The sequence below is a fragment of the Salarias fasciatus genome, chromosome 4 (assembly GCF_902148845.1).
Source record: "Salarias fasciatus chromosome 4, fSalaFa1.1, whole genome shotgun sequence".
Taxonomy (NCBI): Eukaryota; Metazoa; Chordata; class Actinopteri; order Blenniiformes; family Blenniidae; genus Salarias; species Salarias fasciatus.
The window spans coordinates 2,662,353-2,684,422 of NC_043748.1; the positions used below are offsets into that span (position 1 = coordinate 2,662,353).

General features: G+C 44.8%; 2 protein-coding genes across 2 annotated transcripts; both read right to left on the reverse strand.

Moving 5' to 3' along the window:
• Positions 1 to 9,086: 9,086 nt before the first annotated feature.
• Positions 9,087 to 11,322, reverse strand: ndufa4a (NDUFA4 mitochondrial complex associated a). Its single transcript, XM_030089963.1, has 4 exons — positions 11,149 to 11,322; positions 10,543 to 10,631; positions 9,675 to 9,735; positions 9,087 to 9,377 (listed from the first exon to the last, which is right to left on the reverse strand). The coding sequence occupies exons 1-4, from the start codon at positions 11,188 to 11,190 to the stop codon at positions 9,321 to 9,323; spliced, it is 249 nt and encodes an 82-aa protein (XP_029945823.1). The 5' UTR covers positions 11,191 to 11,322; the 3' UTR covers positions 9,087 to 9,320.
• Positions 11,323 to 12,616: 1,294 nt separating this feature from the next.
• slc35b1 (solute carrier family 35 member B1) lies at positions 12,617 to 20,784 on the reverse strand. The gene is made up of 9 exons (XM_030089962.1): positions 20,441 to 20,784; positions 19,190 to 19,281; positions 18,973 to 19,103; positions 18,859 to 18,889; positions 18,563 to 18,723; positions 18,062 to 18,188; positions 15,819 to 15,925; positions 15,595 to 15,748; positions 12,617 to 13,098 (listed from the first exon to the last, which is right to left on the reverse strand). Exons 1-9 carry the CDS (start codon positions 20,563 to 20,565, stop codon positions 13,046 to 13,048), a joined length of 981 nt encoding a protein of 326 aa, XP_029945822.1. The 5' UTR covers positions 20,566 to 20,784; the 3' UTR covers positions 12,617 to 13,045.
• Between the last annotated feature and the right edge of the window lie 1,286 nt (positions 20,785 to 22,070).

The following is a 22,070-nucleotide window of genomic DNA, read 5'->3' on the forward strand; positions in this document are numbered from 1 at the left end:
GTCTCCCTCCTCTCTGCTGTGGCGAAAGCGACAGATGGAGTCCGGAGGTTCTGCTCCGCTCCCGTCGCCGTCCCTCCCCGCGGGGTGCCGGGGGGAACACGGACGCCGTGGCCGCCCGCCACCGCCCGGGGTCAACTGCTTACAGAGAGGGGTCGCCCTGCTGCCTCCAGCCCTTCCCACAAACCCTCTGCTGCCCCCCTGTGGCCGCACCCCGGTTGCTGCTCCCTGCTTTGAAGTGCCGCCTGAGCCGAGGCGTCTCTGTCTTCAGACAAAACATGTCCGCTCAAGGTCTCCCAGCGATGCCAGCTTTGAACTGATCAAGACCGCAGGCCCCGCGCGAGCCGCTCATTTTTCACTAAGCGCGAGGAAAATCGGATATGGAGTACACATTGACGTGAAAGTGCACTTTTTTCCCTCCCCTGCAGACCGCTGGGGATGATGCATGTGGGGCCGGGTGACAGCCTGATAAGGAGAGAATTGTGATGCAAGGTGGGGATAAGAGGGTCGTGTCAAAACCACAAAGTGCTGAAGTCCATCACATGCTGGACCGGCGACCTTTCTGTCACCGGCTTTGTGATAAATCAATGCATGAGGTCTCCGAGGAAGCCCGGCCAGCTCATTAGGGATTCCTTAAGGAGTGAGCCGCTCTCGCCAGTTGTTCTGCCTGGACCTCTTATTAACCTCCTGCTCATTTGTTTGTAAGACACACATACACGCACATGCGCACACACACGCACACACACACACAGAGCTCTTGTTAAGAGGAGCTCATCCAAATAGAAGAAAAAGGAGGAAATTCAAGATGCTGCCCTTATCGAAGCTCCTTCAGACCTCATATCTGCTCTCTATTATCCCTCTGCAGATTAATAAATTCCTGCCTGCTTGGTTTTTTTTCTTTCTTTCTTTCTTTCGTTCTTTCTTTCTTGTGTGTGTGCCACAGTCAGCCTTGGTATTTGTGGCTGTCTGTGTTCATTAATGGCTGAGCTGAATTATGACAGAAGTCGTGTCTCCGGAATCAGCATAACCTCCTCGGAGCGGCCCGAGCCGGTTCCCCCCGGTACCTTTACGGCACATTAATGGCTCCTTTGCTATCCCGGACGAAAGTTATAGTTGCAGTAAAAGCTTCCTTTTAGCGATAAAGAAGGATGGTTATCGATATTTGAGTAACAGACTTCCAGGGTGACGGTGGCGTCTTTCAGGCTGTGAGTCTGAAAGCTGACAGGATGATCTGCGTCTCAGAGGGAGGACCGGAGTTCCTCGACGGCGTTCTGGAGAACCACAGGGTCTTTATCCGCACCAAGACGTCGACCCGTGCTGTCTTCTCAGGTCGGGGCTTGAAGCCCGGCGGTGTGGTGATACATTGATTTAATGGAAATTATCTGGAGAGTTTCCAACCACGGGAAAGAGAAAATGAGTTTTCCACTGGCCTGAAGAATTCAGCTGTGGAAATATGAAGACTGAGGGATGTGTAAAAAGTGAAAAGGCTTCTCAATTACCACCGAACATGAAATGAATCTAAAGAGACCAATTTTTGCCAAATAATCAAGCCATTATCATTCATGACTCAATCACAGTGGAAATTACCAAGTCTCCACTTGAGCCCAGCAGTGGTGGAGGGGAAAAAAAAAATAAGAGCAGATATGTTGGGAAACAAAAGGACGATAACGAAGCCTGAACCAGTTTGTGGCTCCGCTGGGAAGCGCGCTCGCCTGCGTCACTGGGGTTTGGCGAGATATGGGCGCTCTGCCATTTACCTCAGCCTGATTGAGTGCAAATTAAATCTTTTTCATCATTTGAATCTGAGTCAAAGAACGAGCGCAAACAAGCCAACAATCTATCTGGAGGCAATATCAGTAAAGAGAAATCTTACAATACCGAGCCGTGTTCAATTAGTGAGCGGCTTTGATTGTTTTGTCACGGTGGGCAGCGTCCACGTGAGGCTTATCCAGAGGTTTCTTTCTAAAGATATTCTACGAATTGGTGAAATGTTAGATAAAAAAAGCACAGCTGTAATCTCAGTGTTCAGTATGGAAGCATCAGTCAATGAATTGTATCCAGGAAGCGGAGATATGGGGTCCATATGTTCAAATATTGTCTTTTCGTGGAAAGAAGCTTACAAGTTAGACGTTCCAGGAAAAAGAATCCAATAGTAAGTTTGGAGGCAGGTTTGTTACGGATCCATGACGGAAAGATGCTTTCATTAGCAGCAAATGTTAGAATGTCAAATAATCTTTTACCCAAAACGTAAGGTGAGGCTCCCATTCGAGCTGTATGTAAAAGATATAAAATAACCATTAGATTATTTCCTGAATGGGAATTTGGGTTGATTTTCCTTCGACAAGCTGCCTGACTGCTAGCACAGTAGCATTAGCCAGCACTTTTAAAGAGATTTTACAGAATCATGTTGAGAGAAAAATGTTTTATTACAGAGTTTTCAGATTGATTAACAGATATGAAATTTGACTCAACGCAAAGTCATTCGTCGTAGTTTTGAACGAAACTAAATTCTAAGCAAACATGCAGGACTTAGCTTTATATATTAGATGTTAGAAATGGTCCTTTTTTTCTTTTGAATGTTGACATTTTTTTTGTTTTTGTTTGAAGAATATTTGAATAAATGTCATATTTGCACTACATAGCTTTAATGTGGACATAAGAATCCACAGGGTTCATATTGAAAATGTTGCTCAAATCAAAGTAAATTACACTGTTTTAATGCAGAACCTTCAAAAAATAAATCCGTAAGCATATTATATTTTTTAAAAATATTTGAAAGCAACTATCAAAAATTTCAAAAAGTAAAGTTGGTGGGAATCATGAGGACAAGATGGGTGTTAAACGTGTGGCCCACGGGCCAGAACCAGGCCACTGGAAGATCGATTCAAGTGTTAAATGTGAAGATGCTATTAAAGTAACCGCTCTACTCTTGTCTCAACTGACGGTTCCTCACAGCTTTTCATTCACTTCGCTGATCTTTGACTGAAACAGAGCTGTGAGAAAACTGAGCTCTGAAAGGAGAGACCGGTCTTTACTGGTCTTTCTCTCCAAACTCGACGTAAGAACTGACCGAGAAACACACCGTCACGCATGAGGAGACGCAGTAAATCACAGCTTTCCAGCCTGCAGACTCTCTGAAAGGCCACTCGGTGTGTGTGTGTGTGTGTGTGTGTGTGTGTGTGTGTGTGTGTCGCCGCTGTATTGAACAGTTTGTCATTCGTGCCGAAACAGGATGTTTCTTTCATTGCATTTCTTAACGGGAAAAGGACAGAAGTTCACTTCATTAACCTGTCAAAGTGCTCCCGCTATTAAGACACTCACATTAAATCGATATCATATTGGAGCCTGACTTTTGCCATTTTTAATTTAAATGTCTCCGGATTAATGAAGCTCAGGATTTTTCATTTTGTTTTTATGTGTCTCGATAGCCTTCCGTTTCTTGGAGAAAATATGGCAAATGGATCATTTTAGGCATTTTGGTCTTTGAAGCTTTTGCTTCATTCGAATATCGGAGCATGAAGATTTAAGTATTTCATTTTTCTCAAATGACGGCGTACAGATGCTCGGTTTGGACAGATCTTACGGTTCATGGATGGAATGTTTGGTTCGTCGTGACGCTGGTGGAATATTCTGGTAGTTTGCGTGGATCCAGACGGTGGAAGAATGCGCCGATTGGTCGGTACCAGTCATGGTTGTTCTTGTTGGACCCCCCACGGTGCAGCAGGTGGGGTGTGGACGCCCTGGTGTTGCGAATATCGGCGCCCGGTTGCGGGTCCCGCTGCTCGGGTGGTTCGTGGTGCGGCTGACGGTCCGCCGGGACGGCCGGTGGTGCCGTTGGCGCTGGGCGGATGTGTGGACGGCGGCCGGAACGCGGCTGCCGGCGTCCGTGTGGCGCTAATCAGCCGCTGGCAGGCGGACGAGCGGGCGGTCTCTCCCCGCGGCGGCACCCCGGGTCGAGTGCCGGTTTGAAGTTTAATGATGCCAGCTGCCAACTCCGCCAGGCTGCGAGCGCTAACGAGCTGGCACCGGCGGCGGACTGGGCCGCGGCGGCGGCACCTGGAAATGGAGCACGCGTTTCAGAGGGGCGGAGCTCCAGCGGGGCCGCCGAGGGGCCTGCTGGAGACCCAGGACGGCTTGGAGAGCCCCGCATCTCTTTGAAGAGTGCCCCAATTTCCATATTTCATTACACACTGCTGACTGACAAGGCCCAGCCAGATGTTCTATTTTCAGCTATTTAAATTTTGACCTGCTTTCCTACATGGATGCTAACAGGAAAAAAAAAAAAAAAATCTCATCAAAACACAGATGCCAAGAATGATGGGAAGTTGGATGTGACGTGTCAGCCAGGTTTTTTTTTTTTTTTTCGTTCCACGTCTTTCAATCCTGACGGAAGAATCGCACATTAATCACGCTTTACCTTGCAAATCCTTTTTCGTTACAGACACCCGCTTGACAGTCCATCCTGAGGGCTTCGCCGTCTCACTCAAGGACAAGACTCATTGGCTCAAACCTGAGACCTTGTATTTATGAGGCAGTCTCTAACCGTCCGGGCCGCCGCTCTGGCGCGCTGAATTGGCTGCGAAGTGAGTGATGCATGCGCCGGAACACCACATAAAGCACGCTCGCCGAGCCTCTCCCTCTGTCCCTGAGATATCGGAGATGATTAATTCCTGTGGTATTCCTGTTGAAATGGCTGTTAAATTGCGGCGTCCTGACTCAATCCCTCATGCAAAAATACATCGACAACCCTGACCTTTTTGCGCATCTTGCTGCAAATGGCACTTTGTCATCCTCGCTGAGCGCGCCCAAGGATCAATGAGATTTCTGTTGGAATAAAACTTCTGCAACAAACTCCGGGTGTGTGTGTGTGTGTGAGAGAGAGGAGGCAAGGTGGATGTAGGGAAGCAGAAGACGGGGTGAGACGCTGGGAATCGAACGCCGAGCGGCAAAGGAACTAATCCGCCTCTCAGTAGCTAACTCACTCAGCTGCTCCGTTAGCTGCTAACTGATCGGTCCTGCGGAGAGAAATTTAACTTCTTCAACCTTAAACGATCAATTGTTTTAAAATGGATTGGACTCTGTGAAGCAGTGAACTTTGACAAATTTGCCATTAAGAGCCCGACATGGTTGAAATCGCAGGACAAGCTCCGTGCCCTCCAGATATGAACACCTTGTACTTTGATTTTAACTGAGTCTTCCAGAAACTGAGGGAAAAGGAGGAAACCTGTTGACCGAGGTCCGCTCTCTCTGGGTCAGTCTGCCGAAGCACCGGTCCTGACGTTATCGCGGACCTGCGGCTCTGAACCTTCCAGTGACGTCCGCACCGTTCAACATGTTGGCCTTTCGGGATGCTGGTCCGACGCCACGGCTCGCACGCCGAATCGCTGCCTCCTCTGACGACACAGTGTGGCTCGGTAGGTTCTATTAATAAATGCTCCCACTTTGATCCATTACTAATCGCCGCACTAATGATGCCGTTGCACACTGGTTGGATCTGATGTGCAACGGCTCCCCGCTTGGCTCTGAAACACCGAGTGGAAATTTGATTATACACCAAAGCTTTGGGCCCAGCTTGCTGCCTGGTGGGGCAAACAGTTGATGAAGGAGGAGGAGGAGGAGGAGGAGGAGGAGGGTGAAGATATTACGACACCTCAGCGTTGACCTGAAGCTGGCACCAGCGCCCTCGACTATAACTTGGATAGAACAGAGGATCAGAGATAGTTGGTTTTATTTCGCCTCATCTTGACATTTTGGCAGATCAGATCATAATTCACAGTCTGTCTTATATTTGTCATTTTCATTCATGTTGAAGCATTTTGGTTGAACCAGATTATTCCGACCAATCAAATCTTTGGAAGAAATGAGGATTAATGGAAACTCACAGGACTGCAGAGTTTCCCCCTGACTTCACAGTAGCCCTGGATTTCTTGGAGATTCTCGGAGGGACGGACTTTGTGAGCGATTAGCTGTCGGACTGACCCTGAACGTGACCCCGATTATTGCCGTAACATTGAAGCTAACCCTCTGTAAATCCACAGCTCATCCAAATCTAGCAGAGTTTTATCAGACTGGACACAGAAGAGTTCATTTAACCGCACAAAAGTTTGACATTTCCAACAGACTCACCGCTTTGAAGGGTTTTTACTTCTGTTGTTATCAGTTTTGCTCAGAGGGATGAGAGCTAATGTGATGCTAATGCTAGTGCCAACACTGCTACAATATAGATATGGAATTATTATATTTAAAAGCTGAATTCAGGGCCACAATTTACAAGCTAGAGTAAAATTTCCAACAAATTTGCAGTTTTCTAATAAGAAATAACTGATAAAATTTTCTGGCACTTGTGCTAAAACTCGGTTTTGGTCAAATCAAACCAATTCCTGCAGCATGAAGGAAATAAAAAGGAAAATTAAAGATAAAGTGACTGATTAAACAGACTCCTACATGCAAAAACTCGACGTGAGCCGAAGAAGAACGAGGAGAAAGAAGCGAAGGCGAAAAATAGAAACAAGTGCTTCATTATTAAAGCTAAATGTCATCTGTACTTCTGCATAATCTCACACGGCTGAACTTTCCTGATCACGGAGACAGAATTAAAAATACTCGGCGGGGGAACGGGGCGGCGCGGCGCTCGCTGCTGTTTGCACGGTCAGTCAGCCCTGCTCGGGCGGGATATGTGCACATCCTGTTCCCCGGCTGGAGCACCGGCTTTATTAATGACTCCTCCTCGAGCCGGGCGGAGATGCTTGGGTAAGGATTTTGTTGCCGGCTTCTCCGCTGTTTTTCCGGCCGGCTTGACCTTTGGCGTGACCTTTCGGAGACAATTTGCAGCCGTGGCGATTGCCCCCCCACCCCCTCGTGCTTCGCCTCACATTATTTTCCCTCATTACCTCGCTCAGAGTTACCGAGTTACCTCCGCGCTGCGACGAGGGGAAAAGGGCCGCGTTCGACCCCCCGGGGGTCAGGGGTCGGGGGTCAGGGGCGGGAGGGTAAAGATGCGGGTCGGACCGGGCTCGGCTCGTCGTGTCGAGATGTTTTCCCTCGGAGATTCCGGCGCCACGGAGCCGTTTGGCCTCCTGACCCCTCAGCTGTCCGTCAGAGGCTGAGATTCAGCCGCTAATGATGGAGCAACTAAACAACTAACAGGCTTCACCCAGTCAACACGGTGAAAATAACACAATACCTTCACTTCTCAATCCCACTGCTTTCCAGACTGTATTTACTTTTGATCATACAAATACATTTATTTATTCTATCATAGGAAAATAAGTGTAAGACTTAGATGGAAGCACGCGACTCCTTTACTTAATATTAATAAATGTAAATAATGAAATGAAATGAAAATAGTTCATCTTCAATTAGAAGGCTTCATAAGTTTTATGATTTCTCAACTGAAAAAAAATGTGTTATTTATTAATTTTGTCAGTTTATAACATGTACTTGCTGTTTTGACTTGAAGGACGAGCCGCATTAACACGTGTAGAAATCACTGACAATATGAGACAGTTAGACCTAAAATATACCAACCTTCATTTATAATAAAGGGTAGAGCTAGAGAAATCAAACAGTGATCTAACCTGTGTGTAATATGAACTCAGTGCTTTATTGTATTTTGAGGCGTCAAACATAAAGCCCATGGGCCAAAACCAGACCACAAGAGGCTCCAACATGGCCGCCAAACTATCAAACAATATCCAATAAATTCAAAGTGAGCCTCAAAGTCATGAAAAAACAGGCAGAACACAACAGCTGGAAGGGTATTTTGCACTAAGTTTCATTAAAATTGACTTTAAGCTGAGGCTGTAGTCATTATTGGTAGTTTTTAAGTTTTTGTGAAAATATCAACACTTTCATCAAGTATACTCTGCACTACAAAAAAAGAAAAACTTTAAAGTTCAAATTTAAAGGAAATGTTTTGACTATTTTTCCAGTTCAGCCCACTCCAGATAAGATCGGGCTGCTTCTGGGCCCTAAACCAACCCATTGGTTCCAATAGGTTGAATTTCAAGGTGTACTGTCGGTGTATGCGTGTGCAGACTCCATTCTCAACAATGACCACTGAAAGGTTTCAAATCAAAGCATTTATTTCTCAAAAGGTACCAAAACGGAGCTACAAAATTGATATAAAATTGTAAGAAAACCTGTTTAAACCTGAAGCACATTTGGCTGTTCAACATTCCGGGGATTAAGGTTCGCTTGCGGACAGAAAGCCGGTATCTCCTCAAAAGTGACACAAATAAAGAAGGCAGAAAAGTGATTTTGTGACGAACGTTTCTTAATTTGTTTTCCCTCCTTCACCGCACAGTCCTCGGGGTTTTCCGCGCAACGTACCCAGCATGCCGCTGGCTTTTGTTTTGGCTCCGCGTTGGGTGAAAATGACAGGTTTTCATATAAATGTACTTGTGTGATTTCAATTTTGGAGAACTTATTTGAACTGATTGCGATAATTGGGAGGCAGACGTCGAGAGCTCGAGTCAACAGCGTGAACACGCACAAACAGTTGGGATGTTTCACAATGAGCCGGCGGTTACACGCTGTGCCAGGAGTTAATTTCCATTTTCCTGAGGTGAAATATGAAGAGTCCCTGTGTGTGTGTGTGTGTGTGTGTGTGTGTGTATGTGTGAGTGTGAAGACTGAGACGTGGGCTTCTATTCAAATATGAAGGTCTCCTTGACATTTTGTGCGCTGCGCTGGCTGCTCATCCTTGTCGCATTTCTCCAAGCCGCAGATGGAACAGCTCGACCTGTTGACATTTACAGACTCATCTGGTTGAGAGCGATGGCATTCTATAAGGGGAAACCGCCGCAGAACGTCCCGCCGCGGAACCCGGCCCTGTTTCAGACACCTGCTGGAGCCGCGCGGCGCTGCGAGGCGGGCAGCTGCTCGGCCCTCTGGAACGCTGCCAGAGTCCAACGGCAGCCGGGTTGAAGCAGGACAAAGGTGACGCGAGGAGAGAGCGGAGCAGATATATAGAGAACAGAGCATGACATGGCATGTAAACACAGTGGGAGCTATGTGGAAAATGCTGTAAGGGGGAGGGGTGACGGCGCAAATGAAAGCATGACACAAGAAAACGGAAATCATAAATCTCTGTATGGAGGAGAAGAGACTCCTGACTTTATTGACAACCATTAAAAGTGAGAGAAAAAAAAAGTTTTAAGAAGCCAGATGGGATGCGATGAGGAACTTAAATACGAATCTTTGTGCGGGTTTCGGCTTCTGCATCCCTCAGATTCCCAAAGTGGATATGACGGGGGGGGGGGGGCTCGGCTGTCTGTGCGGATCAGCTCGTCTTTGTGCTTTTGGTCCAGCGGGTGAGCTCTTTAGAAATCAGGACGGTCCTTCTTCAGTTTGCTGTAGTCCATGTTCACTGTGAAAAACTAACAGACACACACACACACACATCAAATCAACACTTCGAACTATCTCACCATTTGTCTTACGCTAAACTACTTTCGCAGTTAACTTCATCAGACTCGTTACCACAGGTCAGCTTTAACCCGATTAAGTCATTTGAATAATCCAACTGAGGGAATTATCCTCGGCTCAGCTGCACTTCTGGCAAACTTCCATTGTATGATCGGTGGATCAAACCACCTACACTCTGTCTGCCACGACTCGGGCAAAAGAAATCCGGGGCGATAATGAGTGTTTGTGGAGGGGCGAGTGAGGCACACCTTGTACTGATCGGTCGGGCCGAGCTTGTTCCAGGGCTCCGGATTGTTCTTGCGATCCCAGCTGCAGACGAGAGCAGAGAGGTACACGCCGTTAAAGCCGAGCAAAGGCACACTGTGCGACTTGACATTAAGGAGCAGAGACGGCTTCATCTGTAACACAGTAACCTGAGCAAGAGCTCAAGCTAATGATTCATCCGTTTGGTGCTCTCTCACTTAATCGATAGGATATTGGGAGTTTAAAATGTCAGAAAATAGTGAGGAAAGCAGCAGAAAGTGTCTCATTTTGTCTGAACTAACAGTTCACAGCAACAGTGCTCAAGAAATGAGGATATATTCAAGTTTATCAGCAGTTTTTCAATCTAAACTGCCTTTCCAAGCATGCAGCTTCTTATATGTCACAATTAAATCAGCTACAGATGACCAGCATTACATGTTATACAAGCCTGAATCAAAGAAATGTCAGCTTCAACTTTAAATACCTGAGGCATAAACATGCATTTGGAACTTGTGTGATTCCCCGTGGAGCCGTCCACGACCTGTTAGTACCTTCATTCTGCAGATCATCATGCAGCTCTTTCTTTAAAGACGATAACAGTATTACTGCTCGTCCAGCTCTCAGGGGAAATATCGCCAAAGTCTTTCTCCACATCTCCAAAAGGTTGATAAAAACAATTTAAAAAGTAATTATAAAAGTAGTAATTGGGCGATAAATAGTTGCAACTCTAAATTGAACCATATTCTTTTTTCAATTCCCCCCTAATTGGACGCACAAAACATATTCCTGACACACTTGCCATTTTGGGAAAGGTCAAGAGTGAGGCGAGAGACAATAAAAGTGACAAAAAGAGTGTTATGGGCTGCTCCTCACCACACATCAGGGTTTCTCAGGCCGAGACGAGCCAGGTACGCCAGGGACATGCATGTTCCTCCCCCGATGAAGAAGAACAGGGGGATCAGCTGCGGAACGACAGAAGAATCTGTCAACTTCAGCTCAAGAAAAGAAGAAAAACAGCATCTGGGAACACACTGGGGCAGCTGACGGCTTGTTTGAGCTGTAAACAGTCCAGCAGAGGCAGGCTGGGTCACACAGTCCTCACAAACAAGAGAAATAAGCACTTTCGAATGTTTCCAGCTCTGTACTGGCGAGAGGAACTGGTGGCTAAAACCAGCTAGCCAGCTAACTAGTTGCTATTTCCAGCTCAGCTCATAGAGCATCGGTATGTAAAGCTGTGACCTTATATGACTCCAACGCATCAACTATAAAGTGTTGGTTCAGGAAAATGCCTATAAAGCCAATAAATCATTTAAAAAAAAGTACAGGAACGTGATAAGTAAGGAGGGGCCAGTTTGTCAAAGTCAGAGCGGTCGAATCCGACTGCCAACTAGGTGAGCTAAGCTAGGTTAGCTACACTAAAACGATCAATACGAGCGATAAAAAATTACTTTTTAATATACTCAGATACAATATACTTACAGCGGGGTGGTGTCTGAGTTGTCTGCGGATGGTGGCGAGCATTTTGCCGCTTGTAAAGGCAGATTAGTGGCGGTTTGTGTAGAAATGACCGGATTACAGCGAGTCGGGCCAAAAACTGTGCGCAATTTAATCCGCGTCAAGGAAGCGCTCATAGGATGCTCCTGATATTGCCTGACGGACTCGGCCCCATAAAATATAGTTATTAAACTTTATGGACCTCATATAGTCACATTGATTCATATCTCTGTGTTCAAAATACTACTTAAATTGCGTAATTTTATTACGTTTTATAAAATGTTTCTGGTTTTTATCTTCATGACGCATTTTAGTCTGGCAATATTAAGGTGGGTCATTTCTCCGATTTCAACCCAAATCTCTCAATACACCCACTGATGTGTAAATACTGGGTCCACGTTATACTACAAACTGTTACCAAGGTTAATCAGTGCCGTTTCGAGTCCATGGAAATTAATGTGTTAAAGTTCAATAAGGTTTACAAAATAAATACATGATTGGTCTCAAAGGTTCTACATGAGTTGTTTTCACAAAAATCTTTTTCCTGGATTGCTGGCTGACAGAAATAACCGATTAACTCTCCTGGTACTTATGTAATAACTATTTTTTGGTCAGTGCAGGTAGAAATACTTGCAAAGAGGGGTAAACAGAACCTAGTCCACGAAAGGTGGATGTTAAAAATAGTCTTTCAATCAAGTATTTGTACAGCTAAATCAATTGTAGGTGTATTTTCAAAACCTGATATTACAAATTATCTGGTTGTCATCTTATTTTATTACAATTCTTTTGTGTTTCCGTCTGCAATAGTCTTTTAGAACTCTCTGGTGAATCCATTCTTTACATGCCACTATGTTTCATCTGCCAATATCACTTAAAGTAGTTATTTCATTTCACAACTGCAACTTTAACTACAGTTTTTGTGTAATTAGCATAACCTTTGAAGCCTGGGTGATAATTTGCAGCTTCACACACATAATCGGGGAAAAATGGCTTTTTTGGTGATAAAAGTTGCAAAAGTTCAGAATTGCCATGCTTGGTTTGGAGTTGTATGTTTTTCTTCCTTTTTTTTCCCCAAGTCGTTTCTCAGCCTGAGGAAAAATAAAGTTAATTGAATTTACCCCTGCACACTTGTTTGCATTTTCTTCTATAGTAGCTTCCTCCCCAGAGGTTTAGCACGAGCCTAAAGCTTCTCCCATCGGGGTGAGAGGAGAGGGATTTTTTTAGCTGGATGCCCATAAAACATTAAACTAATGATAAAAGTCTGTTTCACACCTGCTTATCAGACACACTTAACCTCATTGACTTGAAACGACCGCGAATCACCACTATCAGTGAAAGATAGGCCAACAGCCAGCTGTTTGACTTTCTTGTGGTGGCAGCAGGGGGCGCTGTGCTGAGAAGCAATCAAAGATGTAAAAGAAGAATAAAGAAAGATTAAAAAAAAACAGCACCATAAAATATAACAATTTCCCTTTATATGGCAAGTCATTATCAACTTGTAGAAAATAAAATTAAAAACGATTCGGGTTACACATAACCGTTTGAAATCCCACTAATGACAAAATCTGTTCGCTCGCTGATGATTACACATATTCAAGCGTCGGTGTGTAAACAGTTGAGTTGATGAGGCGAAGTGCTGAGGTCGAGTTTGGTTGGACGTCCGTCTGAAGAAGGTGGGCTGGATTTTTCTGGATGCGGTGATTTATTTCAGCCGCCTGGAGAGGGTCTGATCCCGCGTCACGGCTGAAACACTACGAGGGCCCTCCTTTAAATATTTAACTACTGGGGCCTCATCTGAACAAAGCGGTTCAATTTGTCGCTGTACAGGACGTCTTATGAAGAGAACATCTCCGTCCATCTGTCTGTGTGTGATCCAGATGTTCTAGTGCGTCGTCTTCTTGGGGCTTTTGCCGAATTTAGCGTCCAGTCCCAGACCTGAGGTGAGAGAAGCAAAAGAATGACGATGAGCAGAAACCAACCAGCTGAACGCACAATACTCCACACTCCTCCTTAAAGAATTATAGCTGAATCTATAAAAACGATTAGGGTCCCTGACTTCAGGCCTGTTCTGCCCTCGCTGCATGTGGGAAGCCTAAGTATCCCCCCGTCAGATCCGTTTGTTATCTTTTAACAAGCACATACTGCAACTGTCTCTCTATTTCAAAGATAATTCCGGTTTATTCGACCCTGGTGTATGTCCCACTAATGTGTAGATTGAGAGTCTGGGGCTCTGGTGTTCGACAGGAGCTGCTTTCCTCTGAATCTCCACAACGGAAGACGACGCACAATGGAAGGAAGGCGAACTGAACCAGAGGCACAAGTCACCTTCAGAGCTGTTGGTGCTCGAGTGGGAACTCCAGATTGATTTGAATTCCACTGATTTATGCTGCCATCCTATATCTCGGTTTGGCGTCGGAGATCATTTTTCTGCGCACGCCTGGTGACAGCCTGCTCTGCAGAGGTCATGTGACGCCAACAGATATGAATCCGTCTCAAAGGTAAACAGTGGGAAACCAGCAGTGTTTGATCAAAGTCAGGACCCAGCAGTCCCGTCACGGCCCTGAACGCTAATCAGTACGAGAAGGAATTCCATATATACATTTATTTAAACATTTCCGTGATAATCGGATCATTTTTGTGTATATTGGTGTTTTTATCTTGCTGAATGTGGCTCAGATTTCCCCTCCAGGACAAATAAAGCGACTGAATTGAATTAAACCATTAAGGCTCTTTTGAGCTCGTCGTACACATTAAAACAGACATAGTCACTGCATTTTTACTATGTGCTTGAACGAACATTGGTATGGAGTCCACCAGAGGGCGCCACATTGAGACTACATGATGAAGAAGGAAACCAGTGAAAACTGTGAAGGTGAAGGCAGAAGGTTGTAATTATGTCGAGACTGAGGAAAAAAGAAGAGGACAATATCTGCTCTTCATGAAAAAGTTGATCATTTCTAATATCAACCCTGGACTCTGACAGGAGACACTCATCACAGTTCAGGTTTTGATTTTTTTATATATAATGTTGATATTGTGCTGTGCAGTCATAACGTCAAATTACAGGGACGTGACACACATTTCGTGCCTCGTAAACCAGCCCCGCCCACTCCTCATCCGCGTTTGGATTTTGGAGTTGAGCTCAGTCTGGGTAGGAGCCCATAGAAGGGGATTTCACGCAGTCCTGAAACGGCCGAGCCTTTTTGTTTTCAAATTTTTTGGGCGAATTCCGGTGGCTAAACCGGAAGTGACGCTATCGCTGCGCGTAGCGAAGATGACGGAATTTAACTTTAACCATCATCTGAAAGATGCAATAAATAAAGTTATAGCCAAAATACCAAGAAATAAAACAATCAAGAGCAAGAGTCTGCGCCTGGTGAGTTTCTAACAGGAAAAGACGTTTTCGCGTGTCTTTGCATGTAGAGAAGCTAGAGCTAAAAGCTAACCCTTAGAGAAGTGAACGCATTTTGTTGACGTATTTGTTTTGAAGCGCTGATTGGCCGAAGTGCGCTGTCAGTCAAAGGAGTAACCAACACCCCCTACAAGAAGTTTCAATGGGCTCCTATCCAGACTAAGCTTAACTCCAAACCCAAATGTGGATGAGGAGTGGGCGGGTCTGGTTTACGAGGCTACGGGGGCCACATTCAGCCCAATTTCATCTTGGGTGAGCCTGACCGGTGAAATAGTGACTTAATGACCTTGAAAATTAAAAGTTCAAGTTTTTACTTTGATGTGGCACAGACTCTACGTATGAAAAATGTTAATATTTTCACAAAGTCAAATAACTAATACTAAAAACTGCTATAATTTCAAAATAAAGACCATTTTTAGGGAAACCTTCAATGGAAAAAAAAAAACGATATAATGTTCAAAAACCTCTCCTATAACGAGTGCGTTTTGGTTTGCAGCTACAGCGTGGCTTTGAGGCTAATGCTAGTTTGCTAACCTTCATGACAGCATCCCTGATATCTCAGCACAGGTCTCAGTGTTGTGTTTGCTACTCACGAGAACATCACATGATAAATTTCATTACTTCTTTGCAGTTTTTACCATTTACTTGATCATTTCCTGGGCCGGACTTGAGCCTTTTGCGGGCCGGTTTTGGCCCACGTGCCTTATGTTTGACACCCCTGTCCTAATAAAATAATTCCTGATTGTAAAATAAAAGTCATGCACTCCATATGTGAGTATAAAAGCGTGGTGGATATCGTTTCTCTTGAGAAACACGCATTTTATCAATCTACACAATCATTTAGACCGACTGATCTTCTCTTCAAGTGTGTGTGTGTGTGTGTGTGTGTGTGTGTGTGTGTGTGTGTGTGTGTGTGTGTGTGTGTCTCATTTCATTTGCTTTGATCCAGCAGAACGGAGCTGTGAGTCAGACATGACTGTGAGGACCACAGGGGGGCTGCAGCGGGGACGAGCTCTCACCGAGGAACACCAGGATGGTGCCCACCCACTGCATGTTGCTCATGACGTTTCCAAACAGGATGACTGAGCCCAGGATGGTGAAGAACTTCCTGGTGGTGGTGACGATGGAGCAGGACAGCGGCCCGAAGTACACCACCGTCATGAAGATGAAGGTCTGCGGGAGGACTCGGGAGTTAGACTGTGGTGAGAACGACGCCGTTGTGTGTGTGTGTAGCCGCTCCCACCTGTCCCAGGGCGCTGGTCAGTCCAAACAGGACGATGTTGTAGAAGATGCTGGGGTGGCGTTCGGCGAAGCCCACGAACTCCCACACCTCTCCCGTCCACAGCACGGCTGAGGAGGACAACAAGTCACACACTGTCACTGCTCAGAACGTCTCCTTCAGGTCCAGGCCGGGCTTCGAAGTGTGAGTGTGCGGCTCCACCAAGTGGTCAGACCGAGTCACAGCGGGCGTAGGAGGGGAGTCAGAGAGCTAATGCTAAAGCAAACCTCTCACTAAAAGGTGATTCCATGCTCAAAAATGCCATTAAAACGGCGGCAGCGAGGAGCAGGACGGAAACACTGCGAGAATGATAACAGTCTCTCAGTCCTCATATTGGCGGTGACCTTTTGATCTTTATCTAACAGCCCATTAGTGCCTGCCCTCAGAGAGCCCCTCATTATATTGTGTTTGTTTCATGTGCCTCGCTCTTCAGCGAATTACAGCGATCTCCTGTGAGGACCGCCGGCTTTGAGGTGCAGGACTCCTTATCTGTAAAGATAACACTCAACACTTTGCCTCGGCTGAATTAATGAGTTTCTGGCTCCGGAGAGAACACGGAGCTCGCCGTTTCTGCACCTCTTATTGGATTTGTTTGGGGCTTTTTACTTATCACAATTGCCATTAGCTCCTGCATCATGGTGGGTTTTGTCCTTGTGAGAATTTATTGTAACAAAACCAATCCGTACAGCTCACAATGACGCTTAATAGATTAGGAGCCGTCACACCTGCAGCAGTGCAGGAATTCAGCTGCTCAAACACACCGTCATTCAATATATTACTGCATGGCAGCCCTGCACTGCTGGAACACACACACGTCTCTAGACAGCGAAGGTTATCAGAGAACTCAAAGAAACCCACAAACACACACGAGACGAATATGAGAGATGTGAGGCGAGAATAATAAACATTATATCAGAGCTACACAATCATAAAGACATTGTTGCTCAACACATAATCTCTTGAAACAGGTCTGATTTCCATTAGCATCTCATGTCTTTAATGGAAATAGGAAGTATATCCTGGTTGGAGTTCAGAATTATCACACCTGGCGTTTTATCTGAAATCTCTGTGAAACTCCTCTACAGCTGCATGTGTAGCGGGAACACAGATTCACCGCCAAGTATTCAAATAATGCAAGAAAAACACATCTAAAGCTAAATACCCTGCCATCAATAAGCATAAAATGGTCCTAAAGATCATAATAAACAAAGGCTGAAGTGTTTGGTGAAGAAGATGGAGCAGCATTTATTTACACTGTTAAAAAGACAATCATGAGAGCCTGGTCCACAGTGGAGGGAGCATCATGATCTCAGGCTGCTTCGTCTCACGTCTAGGAATTTCCAGGTTTTTCCACCAAAACAATGAGTCTTAACCAACTGCAGGAATTCAAACTAAGAACCTCCAACCTTTAGAGGGCCTAGTCAGAGACTTACATTCTAAAGAAAAGTTGTTGAATGACCTCAGAAAGCATTTCACAGCAGATACAAAATAAAACCAGCTGAGCTGAAGCAGCTCTGTGAGGGAAAAACACCTACACAGCACTGCAAAGCTCTGATCAGCAGCTATTGTAGGGATTTAGTTGAGGTTATTGTTGCCAAAAGAGGTTCAAATATTGGTCAAATATCAGGTTTACTCCTGTTCTTTCCAGCAATAAAGACATGAAATATCAGAACTGTTTTGTGTTGTCAGGCTGAAGGACATTTATCTTTATTTACAGCTAAAATGGAGATAAGATAATTTTTCATGAATTCATTCATTAAATGTTACATGTTTCAACCGTCATACTGTTTTTATTTTCATTTATTTTGGTCTTGTTCAGTAGTTTAGGTTCATTTTTATTCATCACTTAAAACTCAATCAGATTCCACCTTCTGGGCCTTCAGCTTCTTAAAGTATTGATTGGACAAACAGCTCAAGAAAGGCAGCATTTTATCTGGAATTAAAAAGGATATTTGCAGTTCACTTTCTCCCCAAAAAACACGGATTCTCATCTTCCTTTGCTGTGCTCTCACACGATTATTCATGGAGAGAGTTGTGCAGCAGCACATTCATTACACCAGCGCCTCTAATTAATTCTGCCTTTTCCTGGCAGAGCTGAACCACATCAAGGTGAGTCTGCTCATTAGTGTCTCCTCCTGATGCGGCTCTGCTGCTCGGCGCCAGGAGAAGTGAGTTTGGCGAGACGTGGAGCAGCGTGACGGACTCACCCAGTCCCAGCACCAGAGTGGACCACATGTTGATGTTGAGCATCATGTGGTTGGCCGAGGTCTGGAAGCGGGCTCTCATGTGGTCCTGGGCCACGCCGGTCAAACCGTCCAGGGTCAGCGAGGCCAGCTGAGAGACAGAGAGAGAGAGAGAGAGAGAGAGAGAGAGAGAGAGAGAGAGAGAGAGAGAGAGAGAGAGAGAGAGAGAACCAGGAGGGAGACGCAGGTGAGTAACATGACAAATGCATTAATTTTTGTGTAACTAACAGTTACACAACTTTTGTGATACGATCAGTATCTTCTTTGCAGCTGTTGCGTAACCTTCATGCAAATTTAGACCCAAATTTCACATTTTACTTTAAATTTGAAACATTCGATACAAACAACAGGTGTCAATTTTGATGCTAATGTGCTCGTTTTCTTGCATTTTCTCAGACTTTTTAAATATTTTAGAGTGAAGCTGCAAAATGCCAACACATTTATGTGTGGCGTGCACGCACTCACCAGCAGAATCTCTCCAAAGCCAAAGATGTGGTCGTCGGCCACGGTCGAGCTCTTGTTGGGTTTGTAGAGGAAAAGAGCGACGCCGCCGACGATCAGCAGCACGCACAGGTACTTCGCCAGCGGGTACTTCTTCCTCAATATCGTCACGCCAAGGATCATCACTGCAGAGAAACGACAACGTCACGATACCGAGCGATGTCTCACTTGTTGGTCCACTTTCAGACACGCTTCTGATTATCTCATTCGATAACGTCCTACACCGGCCACAGGTTAGATTTATGGGTTCTAATTCATACCTGGTATGGGTTTGCAGGATTTTCCCAACACCTGTGACAACAAAAACAATATAACTTGCACACATCTTACAAATAAATACGAAACATCAAGAGAACAATGATGCAGCCACTCACCTGTGTTGGGTAGTTGACATACTGCAGGGCGGAGTTGCTGGACACCATGGCTCCGAGGTAGGAGAGAGAACACAGGCCATAGAGCCAGCTCTTGGTGAGATCTGGCTTGGAGCCCTCGAAGAAATGGATCACTGACCATACACAGGGAAAGTTTGCTTTTAAACTGGCACCAACAGCGGGAGAAGACAATGTTTCTTTTAGCACATCACACACTCACAGATCTTAGCGAACAGAACACTGACGATGCACTGGATGAGGACCAGCGTCCGGGCGAACCGGAACTTCTCCTGGCCGTAGTTTCCTCGAGTGCTGCAAGAACCAGAGAGAGACGAGGAAATCAATAGTGAAACCAAACCAGCAGACATGTGAAGTGAAGGGAAGAGCAGCTGAGAGGCTGCAAAAAGGCCCCGAGGCATCAAATAACAACCAACAGGGTGGCGACAGGGAAGGTGCCTACAAAGAGATTTCACATAACAGTTTTCAATCATTGTTTTAGTGATAATATGAGGCGAGCGTCCAATCATGTTCATAAGAAGGCCGCTGCACCACAGACACAAGCTGTGTCGACATCCCTTTGTAACCAGATCTGATGCCTGTTCCCTGGATGACATACCGCCTGTGTCATGCCTCCTGTGTGACAGTTCAGAGGCAGAGATCACTTTCCTTCCAGAAGATCGACTAATTGACACTATGTGCATGCTAAGGAATAAAGTCAAAAATGTATTTTTTAATGCATGTAGGAAGTAAACTGACTACTGGAAAATACATTCTCTACTACTCTGTTGATTATATCAATCTCCAGTGATTAGATGTTAGGCGTTAGTGTAAATTAGAGGGTCTGAGGATAAACTTGCATATTATAACATTTGCAAAGAAGCCAGTAAAAGCCATTCTTTAGATAAAAGTATCTGCTATTAGTGAGATGCAAACTCTAACTTAATTCATTTGAAAAAAAAATAACATGAATGAATATAACCACTGTGAGATCTAGAACTACACAAGTTCATTGCAACTTCTCGACCAAAACCCTCCATTGAGGCCTAACAAATCATAGAGTCTTTGAAAAAAAAAAATCACTGCAGTTCTCGTGGGAAGTGGCAGTAACCATGTTATGGTATTTAATCCATTAAATGTGACCGATTTTTTTACCAACAGCTGTAATAAAGGAGATACAAACAACATCAACTCTTCCACCAAACTCCAATCAAAAATGTGACGATTTTACTTGGTTAATGTCGCACCGATGCGGCAACCTTTAAAACGTATTATTACAGGAAAAGAGGAGTAATTACAAACAAAACATTGTGATATTTGTTCAGGAATAGCCTGTAGCCGTGTCTAATGAAAGTCTAGCTGGAGTTGCCTGAGGAGCTGTCAGTTTGCTAGCAGCTGTTAAATCGTCAGATTTCTGAATGGAGTCTGGTGCAGTACCGGGGCTGCTCCGTTAGCATCGACTTTCCGCACTCACATCGTCTCCTGGAGTATTCCGTAATAAAAGTAACACACGAAGACGCCAAGGAAGCACACTACGAAGCGTATCCGCATGTTGTCCCACAGCGAGGCCGGCTTCCCGGCTCCTTTCCCTGCGGCCATGTCGTTCACCAGCTGCCCGGGTATGCTAACCGACACCGCTCCGGTCCCCGCTCCCCGCTCCACTATAGCCGCCGGCTCCAGCCCCTCCCCCCGGTGTTTCAGCTCCACTCACTGCGGCTGCCCAGCGTTTCTACACATGGACATGAACCAAACCAACATATGTAAAAACTGTATTTTTCCGTTGAATCCGATGTGATGTTATTTAGCTGTATCAAGGATGTCGCGTAGCTTTGTCGTCGTAGCATGTGGATTACACCGATTGGTCCATGTCAGGCTGTACGGACCAATTAGAAGGCAGATTAGGGTGAAGGGGCGGGACTTGGTTTAAAAAGCCGCAGATCCACGTGTCCCAGGCTGCTTCAACAACAAGAGATAAAGCAAGCTTATTCCCACGGTACTATTGAAAATAAATGCACAACCCTGAAAAAATAGAGGCGATTGTTTTCGTCCATAAAGAGGAAAGATTTAAGGTGATCGATCATCTTGACACCATAAGGCAAAGAGAAAATCAGCTTACCACCATCTGGAAAATACTGCAACAAGTAAATGACTTCTGATCAAACAAGATTCAGAGAAAGCCTTTCATGCATTCCATTAAACAATGCATTTTCCTTTATTTCCTTGTAAAGCACTTTAAATTGCCTTGTGTTTGAAAGCGAAATACATTTGACTTCATCCAGTTCAGGGTGGTTAGACAAGTTTAACAGTTAACCCTAAAATTATGGAAGGTGCGTCCCTGAAAGAAAAGGTGGCAAATAAAAGCTTGTTGTTGTCACGTTTTAATCAGTGTTGCATAAGATCATGAAGAACACTGCATTTATCCACACAAATACTAATTAACAGAGGAGAACCTACCCTCTCTCATAACAAAGTCAAATTTGGAAACACTCAGCCACCAAAATGGCTCAGTTTCAACAAGAACGAAAAAAAAAAATCCTCAAAAAAATACAAAACAAAGCTGACTGAACAGTTTGGTTACAACAATGCCTGCTGTGGGCAAGTAAAGCTAATAAAAAGTCCATCGCTGCTGCTGACCAACCGAGCATAAACTCCAACTCTCTGTGTCTCATCAGCACCTCACTAGCTTCGTAAACTCCTTACAAAGATACAAAAATAGAAATCTTCCTAGAAAGGCATCTGTAGAAAAGTAGGCCATCACATTAAAAAAAAAAAAACAGCAACAACAACAAAAATAAAAAACAAATAACTACACCCCCCCAAATATTCTCTTCAGACTTTGCATCAAGTACATTTTTCAGATTAACATGAATCTTTTATCTAACAGCAACAACACTCTACTAGGAGATCAAGCAAGAGTCAAGGGTAGTAATAAAGTAATGCTTGTTTCAAGATGCCTTCTAAGTGCTTGGGTTTGTCACTTATGTTGACAATAACAATGGGATGGAGCATCAACAGTCATCGGGAAAATCAGTTCCGTGTGGGCTTATCATCAGTATTTCTGCCGATTGGTTTAAGCTTCAAGTATAAAAAGTTTTAAAGATGTC

What these genes read in the sequence shown, in the direction of transcription:
- ndufa4a (XM_030089963.1), bottom strand. Translation starts at nt 11,190, where the DNA reads ATGCTCGCCACCATCCGCAGACAACTCAGACACCACCCCGCT. An exon ending in CTGAGAAACCCTGATGTGTG is followed by an intron (nt 9,736 to 10,542) that starts GTGAGGAGCAGC and finishes TCTCGTCTGCAG; the next exon opens with CTGGGATCGCAAGAACAATC. An exon ending in GCCCGACCGATCAGTACAAG is followed by an intron (nt 9,378 to 9,674) that starts GTGTGCCTCACT and finishes TGTGTCTGTTAG; the next exon opens with TTTTTCACAGTGAACATGGA.
- slc35b1 (XM_030089962.1), bottom strand. Translation starts at nt 20,565, where the DNA reads ATGGCCGCAGGGAAAGGAGCCGGGAAGCCGGCCTCGCTGTGGGACAAC. An exon ending in ATCCTGCAAACCCATACCAG is followed by an intron (nt 18,724 to 18,858) that starts GTATGAATTAGA and finishes GTTTCTCTGCAG; the next exon opens with TGATGATCCTTGGCGTGACG. An exon ending in CACCATCCTGGTGTTCCTCG is followed by an intron (nt 13,099 to 15,594) that starts GTGAGAGCTCGT and finishes CTCTCACCTCAG; the next exon opens with GTCTGGGACTGGACGCTAAA.